This window comes from Monodelphis domestica, chromosome 5 (assembly GCF_027887165.1).
Source record: "Monodelphis domestica isolate mMonDom1 chromosome 5, mMonDom1.pri, whole genome shotgun sequence".
NCBI classification, from domain to species: Eukaryota; Metazoa; Chordata; class Mammalia; order Didelphimorphia; family Didelphidae; genus Monodelphis; species Monodelphis domestica.
Window position 1 is genome coordinate 115,257,298 of NC_077231.1, and position 23,830 is coordinate 115,281,127.

Here is a 23,830-nt window from a genome sequence, read left to right on the forward strand (position 1 = left end):
TGTATGTGTGTGTACATATGCAAATATGGTTTATAGGGTATAAGATTGACCAGAAAGAAGCTGTGTCAAGTGAATCAACAAACATTTAAACACTTACTGCACACCCAGGCATTATTCTAAGGGCTGAGGATATGGGAAAATGACCAAAAAGAATTTTTTTTTGCTCTCAAGGGGCTCCCATTTCTCACGGGAATTAGAATTTTGGACTCAGTTTGTAGATAATAAGTTAAATATCTATCTTGCAACTTCCCTCAATTAATTAAAAAAAAATTGGGTGGCAGCTAGGTGGCTACACTTCCTAGCTGTATGACCCTGGGTAAGTCATTTAACCCCCTGTTGTCTAGTCCTGGGAAACAGTACACAGTATTGATTCTAAGACAGAAGGTAAAGGTTTAAAAAGATTAATTTGGACAGTATTCTTCAATTTCCTCGCCACATGCTTTCATGAGAATTTATTCCACATTCCTCGTCCATAGGCCTCTTTGCTTCAGTCATTTAATTCGTATGTAATGTCATTAATAGGAGCTGACCATTCAGATCATCAGACTAATTGTACAGGGAAGTCCAGGCATTTTGAGAGGCCCTGGTAGAAGCAAGGAAGAGAAGCTCCTCTTCTCTCTGCCCCCAGATGCTTCCAGCCAGAGGCCTCTGTGGCTCTCATGTCTGTCTCATTTGCATTGTGAATGACACAGAGGGGAGCTAAGGAGGTTGTTGGGCAGAGAAACACTCATGTGACCCATGTGGAAGGCGACCTACAGCAGAGTGAAGAGGGGGCAGGGGCACTCTTTCATCCAGCTTGGCAGGCCAGAGGGGGAAGGGAACAGGTTAGAAGGGTGGAGGGGACAGTGTGATCCAAGACCATCATCCACTTCAGAGGGGCCAAGGAAGTAGGAAGGAAAGAGATCCAGGATCTAGATCAGTGTGAATCCAGGAAGGGGACTTAAAGGCATGGAAACAGATTCCCTCCCCCCCCCCCCCCATCAGTGTGAATCCAGGAAGGGGACTTAAAGTCAAGGAAACAGATTCCTCCCTCATCATCAGTGAGGATCCAGGAAAGGGACTTAAAGACATGGAAACAGATTCCTCCCCCCCATCAGTGTGAATCTAGGAAAGGGACTTAAAGGCATGGAAACAGATTCCTCCCCCCCCCCCCATCAGTGAGGATCCAGGAAAGGGACTTAAAGGCATGGAAACAGATTCCTCCCCCCCCCCCCCCATCAGTGAGGATCCAGGAAAGGGACTTAAAGACATGGAAACAGATTCCTCCCCCCCATCAGTGTGAATCTAGGAAAGGGACTTAAAGGCATGGAAACAGATTCCTCCCCCCCCCCCCCATCAGTGAGGATCCAGGAAAGGGACTTAAAGACATGGAAACAGATTCCTCCCCCCCATCAGTGTGAATCTAGGAAAGGGACTTAAAGGCATGGAAACAGATTCCTCCCCCCCCCCCCCCCATCAGTGAGGATCCAGGAAAGGGACTTAAAGGCATGGAAACAGATTCCTCCCCCCCATCAGTGTGAATCCAGGAAGGGGACTTAAAGTCAAGGAAACAGATTCCTCCCCCCCATCAGTGAGGATCCAGGAAAGGGACTTAAAGGCATGGAAACAGACACCCCTCCCCCCCATCAGTGAGGACCCAGGAAAGGGACTTAAAGGCATGGAAACAGATTCCTCCCCCCCATCAGTGTGAATCCAGGAAGGGGACTTAAAGTCAAGGAAACAGATTCCTCCCCCCCATCAGTGAGGATCCAGGAAAGGGACTTAAAGGCATGGAAACAGACACCCCTCCCCCCCCATCAGTGAGGACCCAGGAAAGGGACTTAAAGGCATAGAAACAGATACCCTCTTGTGTTTTCTGGCTAAGGGCTCACAGTAGAGAGGTAATCTATATTAGCTTTGAGAGTCAGCATACTACAGTGGAAAAGAGTTCCAGACTTCAAATCAGCAACAGGCAGCTTCTGTCCCAATTTGGATGCTTTCTGTTTGAAGTGGGCAAATGACTTCCCTCTCATTTGGGGAGAATAATGCTTATATAGGGTTTTTATAAGGAAAAGACCTTCTTTACATCTGAAAAATGGCATTTTCATGACCTGGTATCATAGTGGAGAAGGAGCTGGACCTGAGTTGACACCTTGCCACTGAGATTTAATATAGGTATGGGTCAACTCTGTGGGCCTCAGTTTCTTCATCTATAAAATGGGGTTAATAATAACCATAGTATTTATTTATTTGTTTGTTTATTTTTATGGCCCTTACCTTCTGTCTTAGGATCAATACTGTATATTGGTTCTAAGGCAGAAGAGTGGTAAGGGCTAGACAATGGGGATCAAGTGACTTGCCCAGGTTCACACAGCTAGGAAGTTTCTGGATCCAGTTTTGAACCCAGGACCTCCCATCTCTGGGCCTGGCTTTCAATTCACTGAGCCACCCGGCTGCCCCCAATATCCATAGAATTTAGTCTCACTACAGTGGTGAAGCTCATATGAGGTAATAAATTAGCATGTCAGTATCCATTATTGTTATAATTATTTAATATAAAAATTATGACTTATACATAATAAAAATTACCTGAGTTTCAGAGATTACTATAGACCTGAATTTTCCTAGAATATTCCCTTATGAAGGAAAAAGGGGGCTCGAAAGGGGGAAAAAAGGCCTAATTTAGGACATGGCTACCACTCTTTCCTATAGAAAACTACATGGCCATCTTGAAATTTGTGAACTTTTATTGTCCTTTTTTTTTAAACCCTTACCTTCTGTCTTAGAATCAATACTAAGTATGGATTCTAGGGCCAAAGAACAGTAAGGGCCAGGCAATTGAGGTTAAGTGATTTGTCCAGGGTCACATAGCTAGGAAGGGTCCGAGGCCTAATTGTGCACATTAATTTTTTTTTTAACCCTTACCTTCCACCTTAGAATTGATACTGTGTATTGGTTCCAAAGTAGAAGAGTAGTAATTAAAAAAGAGGGGGAAAAAAAGGTTCTTTCAGTCAAGTGAGCAGAGCAAAGAGAACCAGAGACTCACAAGGACCTACAGCACTTTACCAAAAGCACAAGCTCTGAAAAAAGAGCCCTGCAGTGTGGGTCTCAGCCAAATTTATCTCTTAAGCATCCTTATGTGAAATGAGGACATAACTTAAAAGGGATGCTGGGAATGTAGCTCAAGTGTTGCAAATTTTCCATCTGTACATCCCCCATGATCCTTTGGGAGACCAGTCTCCCCAGTGGATCATTTTAAACATAATTATGGTACATATAAACAAATGTATTCAACCCCCCCAAAGTTCAGTTCTGCACATTCAGTTTCACTCAGGAACTCCTGGAGCAGTGTATAGTCTCCATGGACATCTCCATGGCATCTTCCACGAGGAAATCAGCCTCCGGATTCTGGAAGGCAGAAAATTTCTTATCCTTAAAAAGAATTTTTTTTTCTCAAAAGGAACTTAAAACTTTTCATTACAAAATAAAAACACATCCCCTCCCTCCTCCCCCCCCCCCCAACCCGGAGGATATCAAGGAAATCACACAGGGAAGCATATCTGAGGCATATGAATCACTACCAATTAAAATCATCAGTAAAATAGCACCCAAAAAAAGCTAAATAACTTTTAGATGAAATTTCTAAATATCCGATCATAAATTTTATATGAAAAATTCTAAATACAAAATTAAAACAGGACTTTGAATAATGCCCAATTAAAGTAATTCATGTCCAACAGCATACACTTACCCACTCAGCAGCCAGGACCACAGTCAACTGCCACAACAAGAAAGTTAAGAAAAGGGATTAGATTTTTTTTTTTGGTCTGATACATTTCTTCTTTTGTCGTTTCTTCTCAGCAGTTGAATATGGAGCCAGAATAGCCAATTGTTAGGTACTTGATATAAATTTAGCAAGGAGTATGGTACAAGAAATCCTGCATCTTAATATATGTTAAGGACCTCAACCTCAAGTTTCACACTAGGTTCAAGTCCTTTTTTTATTGGCGTAGAAGTCTCAGGAATCCTAGCAGGATTTTTTTTTTTTTACCTGTGTGCTCTTTTGGCACCATTCGGGTTAAATATGTGCTTCTGTGGCACTGTTTAGATATCTGTGCTTCTCTGGCACTGTGTAGATCAGTTCTGTGCCCCTTTTTGTTCCCATTTCTTCAAATCAGACATCTGTACTAAGTCCCATAATATTTAAATACTAATGGTAGTTTCAGTAGTCTAAGGCTTTTTGGGCAGGCAGTTACAGTTAGAACTAATGGACATAGAAAATGTACACTAATTTAATAATCTAAAATCTTTCAATTTAGGGAGGCGACATGTGCTTAGGAAAATTAAATTGAACATGCAATTATAAATAATGTGCTAAACATTCAAAAATATATACCTCCTATAATCAGTGACAATCAAATATAAATATAAATATATATATATATATTATCTTACAATCAGTGTCACCTAAGGAGGTACCCGTGTGTGTGTGTGTGTGTGTGTGTGTGTGTGTGTGTGTGTGTGTGTGTGTGTGTATAAGAATATAAAGGTTCTTACCCAAGAATTTAGATTCATTTTCTCTTACCTTAGCCATGGTCCACCGTGAGTGCAAATGAGTTATAAAACCAATAATACATTGAAGAAGATACAAAATTTTCACCAAAAAAATGTACAAAATGCAAATCAAGTCAGTACACTATTACAGTTTTTCTACGAGGTACTATAGGTACAAAGAAAATACCCAAATATTCAAAATTCACAAAATACAAGTTTTCCAAATTCAAGTTGTTATAGACTTCCATAAAGGCACAAATAAAGATAAGGTGTTCAAATACAGGATGGCACAAATAAAGTAAGGGGGTAGACAGGTTCTTCTTTGCTATGTTTAAGGGGAGACAAAAATGGGAAAGGTTAATAACAACAAAAGCAATAGAGTTTAAGGGGCACCCCCTTCTGACCCACATGGAGGGGCATTAGCACTTTGAGCAGTTTGTGGATGAACTCTTCTCAAGAGATATTGTTGTGGTGTTAATTTGGCTTGAGTTATCTGTTGTTTCATTTAAATTTCTAGAAAAGCTATCAATTCTAAAATTATGATTTCCAAATTCATTATTGTAATTATAATTTCTATATTTATTATTCCATTGATTGTTGTTTCTGATTATTTGGAAGAAATTTCTACAATTCATCATTATGTGGCCCTTCTTTCCACAGAAGTGGCAGGTAAGGGATCGATAATTAGATCTTGGAGAGGGGCAAGTGGCATTAGTTGACTATCATGCCATTTTTCTTGTTTATCAATTTTTTCAGTTAAAGATTTTAATTCTTTCTGGATCTTTTCTAGTAGATCAATGTCTAATACCACTTTCTGTAGAAATATCAAGATCTAGGTACCTACCTCCCAGTTCAATGAGCCTATCCATAAATTGGGAGGGTATCTCATCATCAGATTGTTTCAAGCATTCAAATTTAGTCCAACCATCAGGTCTTTCTGAACATTCCCTCATTGCTTTTAAAATGGCATCCCTAGCACGTTGTAGTTACATATGTTCATCATGATTATTATAGTCCCAATGAGGATCTACAGGTGGCCAGTGTGGTGCATTGTGCCCTTGGGCCTTATTAACATTAGAGATGATCTTATCCCTTTCACATTCTATCAAAAAGGCATGGAACAACTGTTCAACATCCTTATAAGAAGAATCAAAATGAAAGAAGAATATATTGGCCATCTTTTTGTGACAAGAATAGGTTCAGCTTTGTAACTGGGAACATCTCATTTAAATTCTTTAATATCCTGTGGTGTGAAAGGTCTATGTTGTCTTAACATTAAGACATCCCCACTTGGTGCTAATGTGGACACTTCCCTTAAGGGGAAAAGAACTTCATAGGAATTCGTCAGTGCTTGTGGTATTCTAGGAGGTTTCTGTGTGGACACTGAGGTAGTACAAAAAGGAACCTGTATAGTAGGAGGATGAGGGTTTTTTTGGGCTGGGATTGGTAGTGGAGTAGGAGGAGGGACAGAGCAGAAAGGGGCATCAGGAGAAGGAGGAGGAGAGGGAGTTTTAGCCAAGAGTTGCTCAAAACGAGAGAGGATGTTTTCCATCTGATACATAAGAAGAGTCCATCTGTATTTCAGGAGAAATGAGATTTTCCTCTCTGAGTAGTTTGGGAACAGGCTCGTAAAAATTTGAATTAGACATTTGAATGGGATCCTCCTTTTCTACTGGATCATGTGAAGAATGTTTAAAATTTTACAATTGAATTTCTACTACTTGTATTTTTGCTTGTAATTTCTGGTTTTCAGCCTTTTTCATTTAATATTAATAAGTAGGAAGAAAACATTCCTAGCAGCATTAGGAAAAGGAGCCATTTGGGAACCTTAATGGTTTCCGATTTGACAAAAGCCGAAAGGCTTTCTTGTAGAGAAGCAATCATGTTGTTCTGTTTTTATTCTCTACAATGATAAAGCATGGCTGTATTGGATGTTTTTGTTTTTGTTTTTTTTGTTTTTAGTTGCTATATGTACATATATATTTTAATTGGTTCTGCCTTTAGGGAGCAGAAAGGTAGCACTGCAGGTCAGCAGAAAAGGAGGAAAAAACAAAACAAAACAAAAACTTGAGTGCTCAATATTAGCCTCTAGTTGCAGGGGTGAGGAGGTTTAAATCAAGGATTATGGGCTGATTTTAAGAGTGAGGACTTCTTTTAGCTGGTGTAACCGCGAAAATGTGGGTTTCAAGGCTGAATTGCCAAAACTGTAAAGATAATTTTTAGTGTCTTGATTTAAATCAAAAATAAGTGGTTGCCATGGAAAAATTCCCAAATATGAAAATACCCAAGTCAGCTGGGTTTTATGGAGATTTTAATTAATACAAATGAAGGAATTAAGGGGAGAGAGGGGGGAGAGAGAGAGAGAGAGAGAGAGAGAGAGAGAGAGAGAGAGAGAGAGAGAGAGAGAGAGAGAGAACGAAAAGGAAAATAGTAGAAAGGGCCTAGGCCAAATGGCCTAGGCCTGAGCCTTAAGGGAAACTAGTCAGTCTTTTATCACTCACCACAAGATCATCCCAAGCAAAATTCCAGTCCTTCACTGAAATCCTCAACTCCTGAACTTAGATCAGAGACCCAGCTCCTCCAAACTAACTCCAAACTCCAACCTCCACGGCGAACTCCCTGAACTGAGTTCAGAGAGCTCCTTTTAAAAGAGAAAATTTCTCTTATGTCACCTCTCCTAAATTTTCACATCTACCAATCACAGTAGACACTTTTCCCCAGGACTATCCATTCTTAGTTCACATCTTCTTTTGTTATCACCTTCTCTGATTAGATTATATCTTCTGAGTAGTTCACATTTCTTTGCTAAGCTTGCCCTTTGTAAGTTGCTTGACCTTTTAGTGATTAATTTAACCTTTACAGGTACTTAGTACCCTTTTTGTATTAGATCTAGAAATAGACCACCTATCTTAGGGTTTTTGCTTCACTATAAGTATGAGTTGGGGACTTTTCATTGTTCCATCAGGAGTTTACAACTTTATCTTCCTCTAAGGCACTGTCTGAGCAGGGTGGAGTAATTTTAAAGTTCTCAGTACATTCCTGATCAAGTACCTCCATTGTTTAAAATGGGGAATAGCTTAACTAAATCTTCTAAGGTATAGTCTGAGCAATTTTAAGATTCACACTGGAGTGGGAAGAGTTTTTTGTTTGGTTTGGTTTTTGGGGTTTTTTATGAGGGAGTATAGGAAGCTTGGTGTGGAGTATTGTTTTTGTTTTTTTGGAACAGGAGTTAGTTAGGAGAGAGGACCAGTACCCCCTTGAAAAGGGAAAATGAATTCCCCTCCACTGGACTGGGGTTTTGGGGGCAGGGAATTTAAAGTTTACCAGTATCAAGAACAGCAAGCTGCAATGACAGCAGAAGGAGTTAGCAGGAACAGCCTCTGTGTGAGAGAGACCCAGCTACCTGGCTCTCCTGGTGGGCAGGTGTAGTCAATGAGCCTGAGAAGGCTTTGAAGGATTTTCAGAAAGGAAAAGGAAAAGGGGAGAGGGAAAACCATGTCAGGAGAAAACTGGTTCCTCTACTTCTTGGTCCCTTCATGGTCTGCCAAAAATTTGTAGGATTTTTAATAATAACTAAAAGAGAGGGGAAAGGAAAAAAAAAAGGTCTTTCAGTCAAGTGGGCAGAGCAAAGAGAAACAGAGACTCACATCTGCTGCACTTTACCAAAAGCACAAGCTCTGTAAAAAGAGCCCTGTGGTGTGGGTCTCAGCCAAATTTATCTCCTAAGCATCCTTATGTGAAATGAGGACATAACTTAAAAGGGATGCTGGGAATGTAGCTCAGGTGTTGCAAATTTTCCATCTGCACACTAGGCAATGGGGGGTTGTGACTTGCCCAGGGTCACACAGTTAGGAAGTGTCTAAGGTCAGATTTGAACCCAGGACCTCCCTTCTCTAGGCCAGGCTCTCCATCCACCAAGCCCCTTGCACATTAATTCTTGCTGCTCATGTAGACAGGATGACACACTTCCATCTTGTCTTTGTGAAGAAGGCCTAAGAGGATGATAACCTTCAGGATCAGGCATAGAAGAGCCTGGGTTCTCTTCTAAATCATTCCTTCGCCCTCTCTTGGCCAAGCTGTTCGGCTTTTCCATCTTACCATCATTTCTCCATCCCTTTACTAATAAAGTGAGCATGACTGCCCAGGAGGTAGAACATATGTAAATTGATCATAAGATGTAGAACAACTGAAAGGAAGAGTGATTACTAAGACAGGAAGTAAAGGATTATTTTTTTAAAAGTGATTTATTTAGAATAATTTTCCATAGTTGCACGATTCATGTTCTTTCCCTCCCCTTCTGGAGCTGATGAGCAATTCCACTGGGTTTTACACATATCATTGTTCAAAACCTATTTCCATGTTATTCATATTTACACTAGAGTGATCTTTTTAATGCCAAAACCCCGATCATGTCCCCATTGAACCACGTGGTCCATCATAAGGTTTTCTTCTGTATTTCTACTCCCCCAGTTCTTTCTCTGGATGTGGAGAGCATTCAGAAAGTATTTGAAAAAATAAAACTTTTTTTTAAAAAATGAAAGGGTCCACAGCAACCCTCTTGTTTTAGACATATAAATGAAGGCCCTGAGAAGTGAAGTTGTTGAAGGTTGTGCAGGGAGGAGGCCTGGGGCTCGGTGGAAGGAGCCATCGAATAAGGCTCTGTTTGTGATGGGGGACCCCAGCCTGTCCTGCCCTGTGGGGCCCCTTCATGGGGGGCTGCGCCTTTGCGGATCCCCCTCCCCGAGACACCCAAAGGGTGGGCGATCCCCGAGTTCTTCCTGCACCCTGATATCTCGAGCTCTTCTCCTCCCACAGACTTTAACTTTGCCATGTACCCGCCCTCAATGATTGCAACTGGAAGTGTGGGAGCAGCCATCTGCGGCCTCCAGCTTGACAGTGAGGACAACTCCCTTTCCGAGCATCTCACCGAGCTGCTGGCGAAGATCACCAACACCGACGTGGTACGTGAGCATCTCTCCCGGGGACCTGGAGGGTTGGCTTTTTATATGTTGTTTTCCTCTGAAGGCAGATAGAAGTCACTAGGGAGCAGATAAAGTCCTGGGAGAGACTCATATTTGTGAGTTCGTATCTGGTCTTTCTTAGGATAGGATTTGGCTTTGGGGGCTCAGTGGATGGAGAGCCAGGCCTAGAGATGGGAGGTTCTAGGTTCAAATCTGGCCTTAGACATGTCCTAGCCGTGTGATGCTGGGCAAATCATTTACCCCCCTTTTTTTGCCTCAGTTTTCTCATCTGTAAAATGAGCTAGAGAAGAAAATGGCCAACCACTCTAGTATTTTTGCCAAGAAAACTCCACATGAGGTCATGAAGACTTGGACAGGACTGAAATAACTTAGTGATGACAAATCACTTTGTTTTTGCATTTTATACAGGCATAGGCCCGCTCTAACATTGTTCAGCTAATTTATGGGGGCAGCAAATGGGTAGAGTGCCAGGCCTGGAGTTGGGATGTGACCTCAGATGCTTCCTAGCTAGGTGATCCTGGGAAAGTCACCCTAACCCCATTTGCCTAGCCCATGTCCTTCGGTCTTGGAGTCATTACTAAGACAGAAAGTAAAATTTAAAATTTAATTTTATAATAATAACAATAAATTTAAATTTAAATTTAAAAAATAATTTCTGGTTATTAAGAACTAACTTACCATGCCCTTCTTTTTTCTTTTCTTTTTTTTTTCAAACCCTTACCTTCTGGCTTAGAATCAATGCCAAGTATCCATTCCAAGGCAGAAGAAACAGTAAGGGCTAGACGGGAGGGTGTGGAGGTGGGTGTCAGTGACTTGCCCAGTGTCCCCCAGCTCGAAAGTGTCCCAGGCAGATTTGAATCCACGACCTCTGGTCTATCCCTCGAGCCACCTCACTGCCCCTGGCCCTGCATTTTTTAGATGGAGATACCAAAACCTAGAGCTGTGCCTCCCCCACAGCTTCACAGCTCAAAAACAAAACAGAATTAAAAGCTAGCTTGCCTAACTCGTTCCTGCTTAGTGCAGCGTGGGAATTATTTTACCTCAGAGGTTGTTTGATACATCACAGGGGTTTGTCATCTTTTTTTTTTTGGTCATGGATCGCTTTGACAATCCAACAGAGCCTTTGAATCCTTTCTCGGAACATTTTTCTAATTAAAAAGAGAAAGATTACAAAGGAAAATAATATATTGAAATAGTTATTTAAAAAAATAGTTCAGACTTCAGGTTCAGAACCCCTTGGTGGCAGGAAGTATGGAGAGAAGAACATTTGTCTTTCATAGTGCTCGAAAGTCACCATGACAACATGCAAGAATGCAGGAAAACTTTACCATGAAACATTCCAGACATACCAAGGGCTTTGAGAATGGGCTGGTTTGGGAGCAGGCTGCCTTGAGGCTCCTTGGGACTGGGGGCCCTGAACTTAGTGGCTGCCCGTGAAGGGAAACCTCAGGTGGCCACCCCAATCCTCATCTTATACAGATGCAGAAGACCCAGGTGGTGGGGAAAGTCCCTTCCGGAACAAGCCCGCTTTGTGTGGCTCCTGGTTTTGTCTGTTTCCCTGTCGTTTTCTTCTTGTAAACCCTCCCCCTTGTGTCCTAGATTCACATCGTGGATTGGTTCTGAGGCAGAACATGGTGAGGGCTAGGCAGGGGCCACACAGCGAGGAAGGGTCTGGGGCCAGATTGGAAGCCAGGACATCCCCTCTCCTTGCTTGGCTCTCCCCCCACAGAGCCACCCAGCTGCCCCCTCACATCCTTCTTATGGAAAAGACAGAGATAAAGACAGAGACGTGAGCTAGTGGATAATGGATGCATTCCCAGTGAGTGGTGTCTGCTTGGGAATGATGCTCACCCAGGGTCTGTGATGATCCTGAGCTGTTAGGGCATTTTTTTTTTAAATCAATGACTTGGTCTTAGACAAGGATGGCATACTTTTCTATTTTACAGATGACCCAAAACTCTAGAGGGATCACTCGTGTTCTAGGTAACAAATTCAGGGTCCAAAAAGATCCTTGACAAGTGACCCTGGACAAGTCACTTATCCCATTTGCCTCCATTTCCTCTGTAAAATGGGGATTGTGACAGTACCTATCCAGGGTTGTTGTGAGGATGAAATGAGATAATAATTGTAAAGTAACTGGCATGTAGTAGGCACTATATGGATGTTTATCATTATTATTCTTCAGAAAAGGCAATTCTGTAATGCCACCTTAGCCCACTTTTTGAGCCCTGTGGCTTGATTAGCTTAATAATAGCTAATGTATTTCCTTTATATGTTATATATGTGATTTGTATATATCTTGTATGAGTGTACATGCACATATGCATTCTAGACAGATATTTCTATATTTTAAATAATATATGTGCACATCATATTTTAGATAAAATACATACATATAATATATAAACATTTTAAATAATATATGCATTATATATGCATATAATATTTATAGATACATTTAAAATAATGTGTATATTTTTATGAATATGTTTAATTAATATTTTATATATATATAACATGTATAGATATAATATTTATACATATACTATTTATAGATGCCTTTAAAATAACATGTATATCCATGTTAATATGTGTGGATATATTTTAAATTATATTGATATATTTTAAATAATATATTGATATATTCACATAATATTTATAGATATATATGTAATATTTATAGATTCATTTAAAATAATATGTATAGGCATGTTGATAATATGTATGAATATATTTTAAATAATATATTGATATATTCACATAATATTTATAGCTATAACATATACATATATTTATAGATACATTTAAAATAACATCTATATGTATATTAGTAATATTTATTAATATATTGATATATTCACAGTATTTATAGATATAACATACATATAATATTTATAGAGACATTTAAAATAGCATGTGTATATATGTTAATAATATTTATAAATATATTTAAAATAAGATATTGACATATACACCTGATATTTATAGATTATAACATATTTTATTGATTATTAAATAGATTTAAAATAGTTATATAGAATATCTATAGATATATTTAAAATAATATGTGTTGTATATACATATATTATTTCTATATAAATATAAAGTAACATATACACACACAGATCTATGTGGCCCTTCCTCAAGGATTTCAGAGGTCGTCATCACTGCCCCCATTGGCTGACCTCGTATCTCCCCCAGGAGTCCCAGCCCACTCTTCTGTCATGTGTGTCTATCACAGGGTGGGAGGAGGACTTTCCGTGTTTGCAATGGCCCCGCTCCCTGTTTCTTTCTTGGCTGTCTCAGGACCTTGGGGGACATGGGTCCCAGAAGCTTTGGGAAACCCCTTTCCCTTTCATTAAAGCGCTCCCAGAGAACACGCTTCTCCAGGGCACTGCTGCTGATTCTTTGGACTCCTGAGGCTTGTAGTGGGGTTTGGGGGGAGTCAGAGGGAAGGGTGGGGGGCAGAAGGAACGAGACTAGTTAGTGGGGGGGAGAATAAGCACCAGGTTTCTCTCTGTGCCTTATTCTTCCCCTGGGCCACATTTTGTATGCAAGGGAACGTGGAGCCAATCAGCCTCCGAAAAAAGGGGAAAAAGAGTTTCCTAAGTTGTCTTTGCCCGAGTTGGCAGCTGCTCTGGGGGTTTATTCAGGTTTTTGTTCCCCGCTGGAGTGCTGTGCGTGTGTGATGACAATGAAGAGACACAGTTAACACTGAGGGCTAATGGTAAAGTTCCGTCATCCCCATTCATGGGCAGAGGGGAAGCCAGCAAACAGAGGAAGTGAGAAGCCCATGTAATGAGCCGGACATTGCAGACATCATGGATGTCAGGGCTTTGAGCCTAGGAAGGGAAGGAGAGGGTGGGAGGAGGAGGGACGAGGCCGGGGGGCAGGGGTCTGAGATCGTGAGAGTTGGACGTTTGCCTCGATCCCTCGGCATTGTCGATGTCACCTGTCCATGCTGACATGTGCAGGCTGAAAAAAGAGGCAGAATGAGGGGGTAAAATATTATTGAACTGAGGAGCCATCCTGATCCCAGCTCCATCCCCTCTTCATGGGGTGACCTTGCAAGCAGGTCTGCATTTCTTTATCTCTTAAAAGAGATATCAGTCTCCATAGCTAAAGAATTCTGTATTTATTTTATTCTTCCTCAAAGGTTTAGAGCTAGCTAGATGGGACTTTAGGGGTCCCCAAAACCCCTTTCTCTCCCTTACTTTATATAGAGAGAAATGGAGACCCAGAAGAGTGAAATGACTTGTATCTGCTCTCTCCCCTCTAACCTAATTCAGACCTCAACAATTTCCCTTTCCCTCCTTTGCCTCTTTCTACCTCATCTCCTTAGAATTTTGGAAACTTGTGACTGGAAAGAGCTTGGAGACCATCTCTTGTCCTCTCTGTACCAGAACTGTTTTATTGTAGGTATCTCCTATGTATCTGACAAGTCTTTCATTGGAACATCTCCACTCATCAGAGAAGACAGCCCATTCTACTTTTGGACAGTTGGACACACTATAATTTCTATTTCCTTATATCTAACCAATTGTTCTGCTCTGTCATTTCCTCGCACTCTTGCTAGGTCTTTGCTCTGCTCCTCTCACTAGAGACCCTCCTCCATCCTAGAATGCTGTCAGTCTCTCCCCAGTTCTGTTGCTTTTTCTCTTCTCTCTTTCTCGAAGCCATTCTCCAAGACAGTCTCCACTCTGCCTTGGTCTTGTTTCTCCGTCACCTCCATGGCAGGACCTTTGGGAAACAGCCGACAGAGCTGTTTATAGTCGGTGTGGTTAGCGTTTCACAGTACCACATGCCAGCTAATAAATAAAGACTGGCTTCTGGAGTTTGGCCCAGTAGTACCCCCATTCATCATCACAGGAAAATCTAGCACAACCCTTTAAGTCATGATTCCTAGACAGGTTCTTCAAAATAATTTCTAGAGCCTTTATTTTTATTTTTAAAAACCCTTTTCTTCCGTTTTAGAATGGATACCAAGTATTGGTTCCAAGGCAGAAGAATGGTAAGGGATGGGGTTAAGTTAAGTGACTTGCCCTTTAGGTTCTTTAAATAAAAGTTTATAAGGAATTGACTTCTATGATCCTCACTCTTTGGGGGGAGGGGAGAGGAAGGATTGCAAAAATAACTAAATTTTTCTGATGAAGAAACTCAGGTTCAGAGCACTTACACTACTTGCCCATGACCAACACAGCTTTTAAGTGTTTCAAGAAGGATTTGAATCCATTATTCTTTCCATTATAAGATAGTGGCAGGGGAAAGCCCTCTCCTTAGAGATAGTTAAAAAGAATTGAATCAAATCTAGCCTCAAAAAACTGTGTGACCTTGGGCAGGTCACTTAGTCTCTGCCTTTGTTTCCTCAGCTCTAAAATTAGGTTATTAATAGCTTCTACCTCCCAGAGTTGTAAGGAACAAATGAGACAATATTTGTAAAGTGCTTGGTGCATAAGACACTTAATAAATGCCTTTTCAAGAGACTTTCTAATACTTGTCTCTATATAAAATAGAAGTGTTACATGCCATTTTTTATGCAATAATATTATCTCATGTTAATGGAAGTTCCATATCTACCTTTTCCACTTTAAGAGGCCAGAACAAGGACATCCCTCATCGAAAAGTATTTACTGGAAGCAACTAGGTAGCTCAGTAGATTGAGCTAGGCGCAGAGACAGGAAAGTCCTGGGTTCAAATGTGGCCTCAGATACTCCCTAGCAGCTTGTCCCTGGGCAAGCCACTTGACCCCCTTTGCTCAGCCTTTTCTTTTACCTTGGAACCAAAACATAGTATTGATTCTACGATGGGAAGTGAAGTTAAAAAAAAAAGTATGGTGTCCCTATTGTGTGAGCAGCATTATGCCAGCTACTTTGAAGGTTACCAAGAAATCGGAGATGTGCCTCTGATCCTCAAGGAGCTCATCTGAAGAGAAATATGGAATGAGGCTAAACAATGCAGGGCAGTAAGTTAGCCAAGTGATAAATTGTGTAGGGCCCCCTAAAGTTTGTGGGATGTCAAGAGTGCTGAGCAGATAAGAAAGCATCTTGTGGTACCAAATCCAGTGCTAGTCGTGCTCATTTATTTTTTGTATATTTTTTTAAATTTTGGCTTTTTGTTGTTGTTATTTTGCTACTCTCCCACTCTTGGACCATGAACAGTGAGGAGAGATGGAGGGCTGGGGATAAAGCTGGATAGCTTGTTGTTGGGCTGTGGATTTTAGATTTGGTGAGGTAGGATAAAAAAGGAACTTGAATGAATTTTGTGGCAAGAACACATCCTGAGGTAGGAGAAATAAATGACCAGAGGATTAGAAACAGGAGTCAAAAAATGGAGGGGAGCTTAGAAAGCTTGAAAGGAGGCCTAGAAAGAATCCAGCCTAGCCCCAGAGGTCACACAGCTGGTCAGCAGTAGAATCAGGCCTTGAATCCTCACGATGCCTTTCTGCCTTGGACACTGGCTGCTCTGCTTCTTCTTGGACTCCCTCATCCCCCGATCTTTCATATGAACAAGTTTTCTATTGCCATGGTGCACCATTGGCTTATATTGAGTGTGTGGTCCATTACATCTCCAGATTGTTTTCATAGGAACTGTTTCTAGCCATGCCCCCTCTGTGTGTTGTATCTGGGAAGTTGATGTTTTGAATCTTTGTGAAACCTATGGAAATATTCCACATTCATTTTCTATGATTTTGACCCATTCTAGCCTGCTGATTTCTTCATCTGGTACTATTGTGTTATCTATTAATTAAGTCTCCCAACTATATGCCCTCTGCAGATTTGGCGAGTTTTTCTTTTTCTTTCTTTTTTTTTATAAAGGAACCCTTAATTTTTGTCTTAGAATCAATATTGTATATTGGTTCCAAGGCAGAAGAGTGGTAAGGGATAGGCAATGGGGTTTAAGTGACTTGCCCAGGGTCACACAGCTAGGAAGTATCTGAGGCCAAATTTGAACCCAGACCCTCTCAATCTACTGAGTCACCTACCTGCTCCCTATTGTTCCTTCTAACTCATTGATAAAAATGTTGAATTTGCTCTGAGCAAAGCAACACTCTCCATAAGAAACCTCCCTCCTGTTTGGCATCCATTAATTTTTTCCCTTCTTTTTTAAATATAATTTTATTTTTTTTAATATTTTTCCATAGTTACATGATTCATGTTCTCTCCCTCCCCTTCCCTCTCCTGGAGCTGACAAGCAATTCCACTGGATAATACATTGACATCCATTTATTAATGGCCATCCTTTGGTTTCAGTCATCCATCAGTTGCCTCTGAGCCATCATCAATGCTACTATTTCTATTTCTGTTTTTCCACATTACTTACAATGATACTTTGTCAAATGCTTTGTTGAAATGTAGATATACTGTGGTTATAACATTTCCTTCACTTGCCAATATAGTTACTTTCCAAAAAAAGAAATGAACTCAGTCTGGCGTAACCTGAACTTGAAGAAGCCAAACTAGCTTTTGTGATCATTGCTGCCCTTTCTAAGTCCTCACAAACCATCCCTTCAATAAAGTTTATCTAGTAACACATGAATAACCCAGATTAAATTGTCGGTTTTGGGAGTGGAGAGGGAGGAAAGGAAAGGGAAAACATGAATCATAAAACTTTGGGAAACTTGTGTAGAAATTTGTTATTAAAATAAAATAGAGAGAAAAAAATAATAGTTACCTGGTAATACATGAATAATCCAGATTAATTTGCTTGTCAACTCCAGGAAGGGGAGGGAAGAAGGGAAGAGAGACAGCATGAATTATATAACTTTGGAAATTTTGTGTAGAAATTTATTATTAAAATAAAATAGTTTTTTAAAAAATAACAAAGTTATCTAGAATTTCACCAGGACCAGAGGTCAAGCCCTTTACCCTATAGTTTTCAGACTTTTCTTTTTGTTGAAGATTAATAAGGCCTTTCATACTGTTAATATTCCATTCTCTATGCTCTTTCAAAGTTTCTGAGGATGACTCGGAAGTCACATCTGTCCCTTCTCTAACTGCTGTTGGATAGAGTTCCCCTGGACCTCCTGACTTGAGCTCATGGTGGATGGTGGGGTATTATCTACCTTCTTACCTTCAGTTTCAAATACCCTTTCTTCTAGGATTGCCTGAAAGCCTGCCAAGAACAGATCGAGGCTGTGCTGGTGAATAATCTGAGGCAAGTTCGACAGGAGGAACAGCAGAGGAATCCCACAAAGACGGTGGATGAACTGGACCAAGCCAGCACCCCCACAGATGTGAGGGACATCAACCTGTGAGGATGCCAGTACAGAAAGAAAAAAGAAGAGAGAGAGAGAGAGAGAGAGAGAGAGAGAGAGAGAGAGAGAGAGAGAGAGAGAGAGAGAGAGAGCGCGCACAAACGTAGTGCCTGCTCTCTAGACTCCCATTTGGGTGTTTTCTTACTTTGTCGGGGGGGTTTTGTGTGTGTGTATGTGTGTGTTTTTTAGAACAAAACTTTTTTTAATCTACTTCCACCTAGAAATATTTAAGGGTCTTTTAGAAAACAGAAAAAAAAGAAGCCTACAAAAAAATCGAACTATTAAACATATTTGGTGCCTATAATGTTGAAAAGAAGGGAATCGTGATCTTTGTGACAAATTACTGTTTGGTTATGTATAGTAAAATGCTTATATGAAAGCATACAAAGTAGCTAGAGAAAATGTATGCCTGCAGATGTGGGAACAAAGCAGATTGTACTCTATTTTTCCATATTATGAACTAGTGCATACATAGATGGAAGAAAGGAATTGTGTGATTCATGGCTTAATTAGATTGCAAAGCAATGGACTAAAGGGGTTAGGGAAATGAGGAAGTAATGAGGAGACAACACACAAAGATAATTATCTCTGATGCAATTGAACCATTCTGGATGCAAAGGTTCTTTGGCTCTCGAGAAGTCGCCTTTGGTTTAATTGGAAATGTATGTTGGATCTCTCAGCGTTAGTTGCGTTTACTCCCATCTGGACTCACTGCCGCCCAGGACGGAGAGAAGATGCTTTATTTTTCCCATCAGATACAGGTGATTGGTTCCTGGGTTGTTATGCCCTGCTTCACATGGTCCACCACTGACAGTAGTAGTACCACATCGTTAGTGGGAGGGGAAGTCCAGCTTTGGGCCATTCCCAGGGGTCATGTTTTGGGGCAAAAAAAAACAGGACCAGAATCTGAGTTGCTGCAATAATATAACAAGGGTGATGAGGTCTTCACATCCTTCACCAGTCCAAATTAATTCTCTGGACTGATGAACATTTATCCACAGCTCAGCATTATTATAAACCATTCCATTCAAAAAAGCACTTTGAAAATTATTCTTGAGGGGTAAATGGGATGGTTTATGAAAATCATGTGGAGCAAAGGATGGAGAGGGATTAAAAAATAGAGTTCTCCTCTCCCCCCTCCCCAGTTTTTCTATATTGCATCTGATTTATTCTCTCAATAGCTCCCACAGTTCTGTTGGAAGATGAGAGACACCCCATTCAGATGACATTCCCATCACAACATTCCTGATGAAATTCCAAAGGGAAAAAAAAGTTATTCCTGTGTCACAGAAGGATCTTAATATACCTACCTGCACACTTCTCCTTTGGGCCTTAAAGACAAATTACTGTTAGTGCAAAAGTCGGGTGACTGGACACACCAGGGGCGCAGTGTTTTCTTTTGTTTTTGATTTTTTCCTTTTTTTTTAATTTTTTTGGAGCGGGGATGGTTAATTTTATTACAAAATTGTATTCAGTGTACTTGAATTTTTTTTTCCACTCTGTTTTCAAAGAGGAAGTAAAGGAGTTGGAGCAGCAAATAAAAAAAATTTGCACAGTTATATTAACAGGTGAGAGGGGGTATATGAAGCTGTTGTTTGAAATATTGTTTGCATTTTTAAAAAGAAATCATAATGGGCTACTTTGAAGCATTATTTTATAAACAGACTGTTGGGTCTGGCAATATGAGGGTTGAAAATGCAATTTTAAAAAATCTTAGGGTATCTTTCATTTGTTTTTATCTGGGATTTTTTTTTGTTGTTGTTTGCGCTGCTAAGAAGCTACGATCCTTCATTTTTATTCACATTAACAGTACTTAGCTGTAATGTTTCACTGAGTGTGCTGCTATTTTATAAACATTTTGATAATATATTATTTTACTGCTTAAATTTCAAATCCTGAAGCAGGTGGTTAAAGTCGAGCTTATAGGTTCTGTGATTTACTGGAAAAGCCCGTGTATATCTTTTGTTTTTCTCTGATAGTGTATTCATTTTTTTTTCCTGCTCATATCCTGCAAAAATGGCGTTTACTTTACCTCAGGTTTACTGGATACAAAATAAAAGGTTCACACTCTTTTTTTTTTTTTCCTAATACCTCACACTTTCTGCTGAGAAAGCCTATTCTAATCCTTGATACAGGAGATGCGAGGAAATCTCTTCCTTCTCTCCACAGAAAAAAAGACAGAGGCTACTTTAGCCCAGGAAGGGGGCAGTTTGGCCCCAAGAACCAATTTCTGACCACAAGGATTTTGATTTAGGCTCCCATTTTGACTTGGGTATCCTCATCATCATAGTGGAAAAAATACATTGAACCCCAGGGATTCCCTCCAGGGCATATGTTTCTGCACTAGCAGCTATGCAGTGGATTTAGAAGTCTGGTTTTCCTTCATTGACCAGTGTCCAGAGAGAGAATAAAAATGGATCTTGGCAGCTTTCCCCTTGTCCATTCTGTTCATGCAGGGTCTTTCACTGAAAAGGGACTCTCTCCCTCCTTCCCCAATCTCTGGCACCCCAAATGCCAAACTTCCAAGTGGAATTTTATGGCCATGGTTCCTCCTACCACTGGCAAACCAGGCAAATTTCACACGAGAGGATTTGGTCTTATCTACCCAACCTGAACTTGGACCATGAGTCCAATAAGAATCATCGGTGATTAGAACTTGTTTCCTCCAAATTGTGGGGGGCAGGCCAGACAGCTTCCCTCGAAAAGGTGACTTCTGCACAGTGAAGGATTCTGTCATCCTGGGCTTTCAGAAAGATGCAGTTTAAAGCTGCTTGGATTAAAAGGAATTTCCAAGTGGGGATTTCAACCCTAAATTTGGAGGTTTAGAATCCTAGCCATAAGCCCCCATTTACTTGAATACTCATTTCTTTTTTTGCAGGGGAGTTTTATTAAATGAGACTGGACTGTTTAATTCCTAGTGAACAGATTTTGAAACAGTAATGTCCAAATGAGGAAGGGCCAAGAAGTCTGGTACTTCTCAACCCATACTCACCTCCCTTTCCCTTTCCATTTTTTTACTTTTAAATTGTAATGAAGTCAGCTTTGAGGAAGCTCACTGAAACAGAAAAGAACCTTGGGTTAAGAAACCCTAGGTCCTTTCTCCCTTGAGGCTCTTTTTGGGCCAGAAGCTTCTGTTCCAGGCCCCAGGCTGCCCATAGACTAGTTTATTTCTTTGTCCCTAAATCCCATCGAAAGAGTTCTGCCCCTTTATCTATCATCCCTCCCTTTCTTTCCTTTTCTTTTTCCTCCATTGAGAGCTGTTTGGGTTTTTTATTTTCTGCATTGTGGTGCTTTCTGTCCAGTTTAGTTAAAAAATAAAGCACCAGATAGCATAATAGCATCATACAATATACTGAAGGTTCATCAAAGCTAAGGAACCTGGAGTTAGGGTTTCTTTTCCCCACCACCAACACACCCAGAATTCCTCCCCAAGAGGAAGAAAGGAAGCCCAACTTTGTGCTCTGGGGAGTGACTTTCAAACAGTTTTTATAATGTCTACAGCTAGTCTTATCCACTTAACTCACAGGAACGACCCTTGTCTGCCTCCCTTATTCACTGAATCCGGGATCCCTGTGCTGAATGCAGTGAGGGCCAACAGGCCTGTGTCCCGGGGCAGAGATTTCAAGGGCCAGGTCAGAGGATGGACCTGTCCTTGGTACCACATGTTCTCTAGAGCATGCTGGGTTTCCTTTAAGAAGAAGCTTTTTTTTTTTTTTTAACTTAGTTTGGAACCTTAAGAATCTGTTTAGATTATGTCCCAAAGTCCATACGACAGATGTTATAGTACCATAGTTAAGGGACTTTTCTTAGGGAGCAGAATTCTCAGTCTTTGTGACCCTGAGTAGGGCTATTAAGAAGAAAATGGCCAATTGCACCTTATAACATGTAAATATTACTTTTCTAAATAAAAAAAAAAGTTGGGTTGGAAGATGATTTGATAAAAGCCAGCTTGAGATTGACCAGACTTCCAGAACACCAGGCTTTCTCCTGGTATAGTCCAGCCTTTAAGTAGTCCAACCCTGTGCATAGCTTTAAAGGGGGTAAATTAAAGCTTAGACTATAATTCCCCACCCATTCTCCCTACCCCCCTCCAGAAACTATATACAGCGTAGAATAGAGTTCTACTAGGGTGAAACTCAACATCCTCCAAGGGATGTTGGAAAGGATGCCTCTACCTACATACCATTAGGTGGAAGACTTGGAAAGGAACTTTATTACTCCATCTACCTTGTAGCAACAAATGAATATGGACTCCTTAAACAGCCTCTATCTTTATTTCAACAAAAATTACTCCCATGCGGTCCTATGTTGCTGATTTGGGGCTCAAGTTTCAAGAAACCATCATGAAATAAATATGTAATCTCAGTACATCTTATAGCCCGAGCTTACCCTTTCCATACAGCCCACTTTGGTAGGAGAAAGGCTCGAACAAAAGCCCTCAAAGAACGCTCTTTACAGCATCCTAAATATTCTGGCAAGCCCCTGCCTTGATGTAAAAAAATAAATGTTTTGGGCTTCTGACCACTGCCCATAATTTGGCAACTCTTCAATTCCCATCCGCTATCAGGCCACTGGATTTTTTCCATTATGTTCCATTATCACGTACCTCAGTTAACTCAGTTGCAGAGTTTCCGGTCTTGAACTTTTTTTTTTCTGCTTTAATGAGTGTGATGCCACATCATTTCAACTTTCTTCTCTCACAATGGGCTCTGTAAGAGGCATGGCTGTTTTAGAGGTGGGGGGCAGGTAATGCTAGAGAGTGCTGTCCTAGACACGCTCCGTGCGAAAATGTCTTGGAGAAAGTATATGAGGTTTTATTGGATCGAACTGTGACATGTAGCTGATTGCCTCTTACGAAGGCTGATTTGTTCAGTGTTTTAAAAATTAATAACCTGTTCTTCCGACTAGTTTGGAGTTGGATTTGAGAAATGGTTTTGGATGCAATTAGGTATGCTGTATGGACAATAAACTCACCATGACCTAAATGCTCTGCCATCTTGACTCATAATTCCTAGATCCATAGTCCCAAGAAGAAAAAAAATGGTACCATCTTCGGTCACATCTGTCTCAAAATTGTGTGCACCTCTCTTGATGCTCTCCATTCAAAATAAGTACTGCATGATAGAGGACTCTCTGGGGGACACATTAAATCTATTTTGTGGTGGTGGGTCTTAGGTCAAAATATTTTATTAATTCTCTTTTTTTCTTTTAGAGACAATGTGGCTATGTCACTTAACTCCACCTCTCAAAAAAATCCCTTCCCTCTTTTTTTCCCCTTACAATTTAAGTATTGGTTCCAAGGCAGAAGAACAGGAAGGGCTAGGCAATTGGGGTTAAGTGAGTTGCCCAGGGTCATTCAGCTAAGAAGTGTCTTTAGCCAGATTTGAACCTAAGAACCTCCCCTCTCCAGGCTTGACTCTATCCACCTATCTGTCCCAAATTATAATTTTTTTTTTAAGTCATGATATCTCCAGTGACCACAGGACCAAGAGAAAGCCAACCAATAGCAAGTATGAACTCCCATCTTTTGTACTAGCCACTTTGAGTGAATATTTTAAAAAAAACAGGAAGACTTGGGCCCAACCTTAAGGGAGTTCTCAGCATAATTAAAGAAATTATATATTGTACAAAGGAAGAACACAGTACACACGTCTCATGAAAACTTGGAAAAAAAAAAACGGGATGGCCCAGTAGATAGAGAGCCAAGAGATGGGAAGTGCTGGATTCAAATTTTATGTCAGACACTTCTTAGGTGTGTGATCCTGGGTAATTTGCCTGGGCCTTACTGTTCTGCCTTGGAACCAATACTTAGTATTGATTTTAAGATAAACGGTAAGGGTTTAAAAAAATTAATTAAAAAAGGATTACAGTTCCTAGAGGAAGAGTTTTATACAAACTACATTTTTTGAGAAATGTTCATGGGAGTTTTATATTAAGCATTAGAAACCAAAAACTTTAAATGATTTAAGTTAGGAAACTAGGGTGGGACTAAAAATGAAAACATATTTACACTATGCTCAAAAGTTTGTAAAGTACTTTATAAATTTAATGGGGGCCATTA

General features: G+C 40.4%; 1 protein-coding gene across 1 annotated transcript in view; it reads left to right on the forward strand.

Moving 5' to 3' along the window:
• The window catches only part of CCND2 (cyclin D2), a 42,784-nt gene extending 20,030 nt beyond the window's left edge, over positions 1 to 22,754 (forward strand). Inside the window, exons 4-5 of the mRNA XM_001365948.4 lie at positions 9,349 to 9,494; positions 17,614 to 22,754. Of these exons, the coding sequence (XP_001365985.1) occupies positions 9,349 to 9,494; positions 17,614 to 17,769 (302 nt within the window). The 3' untranslated portion in view covers positions 17,770 to 22,754. The remainder of the gene's footprint in view (positions 1 to 9,348; positions 9,495 to 17,613) is intronic.
• Positions 22,755 to 23,830: the final 1,076 nt, after the last annotated feature.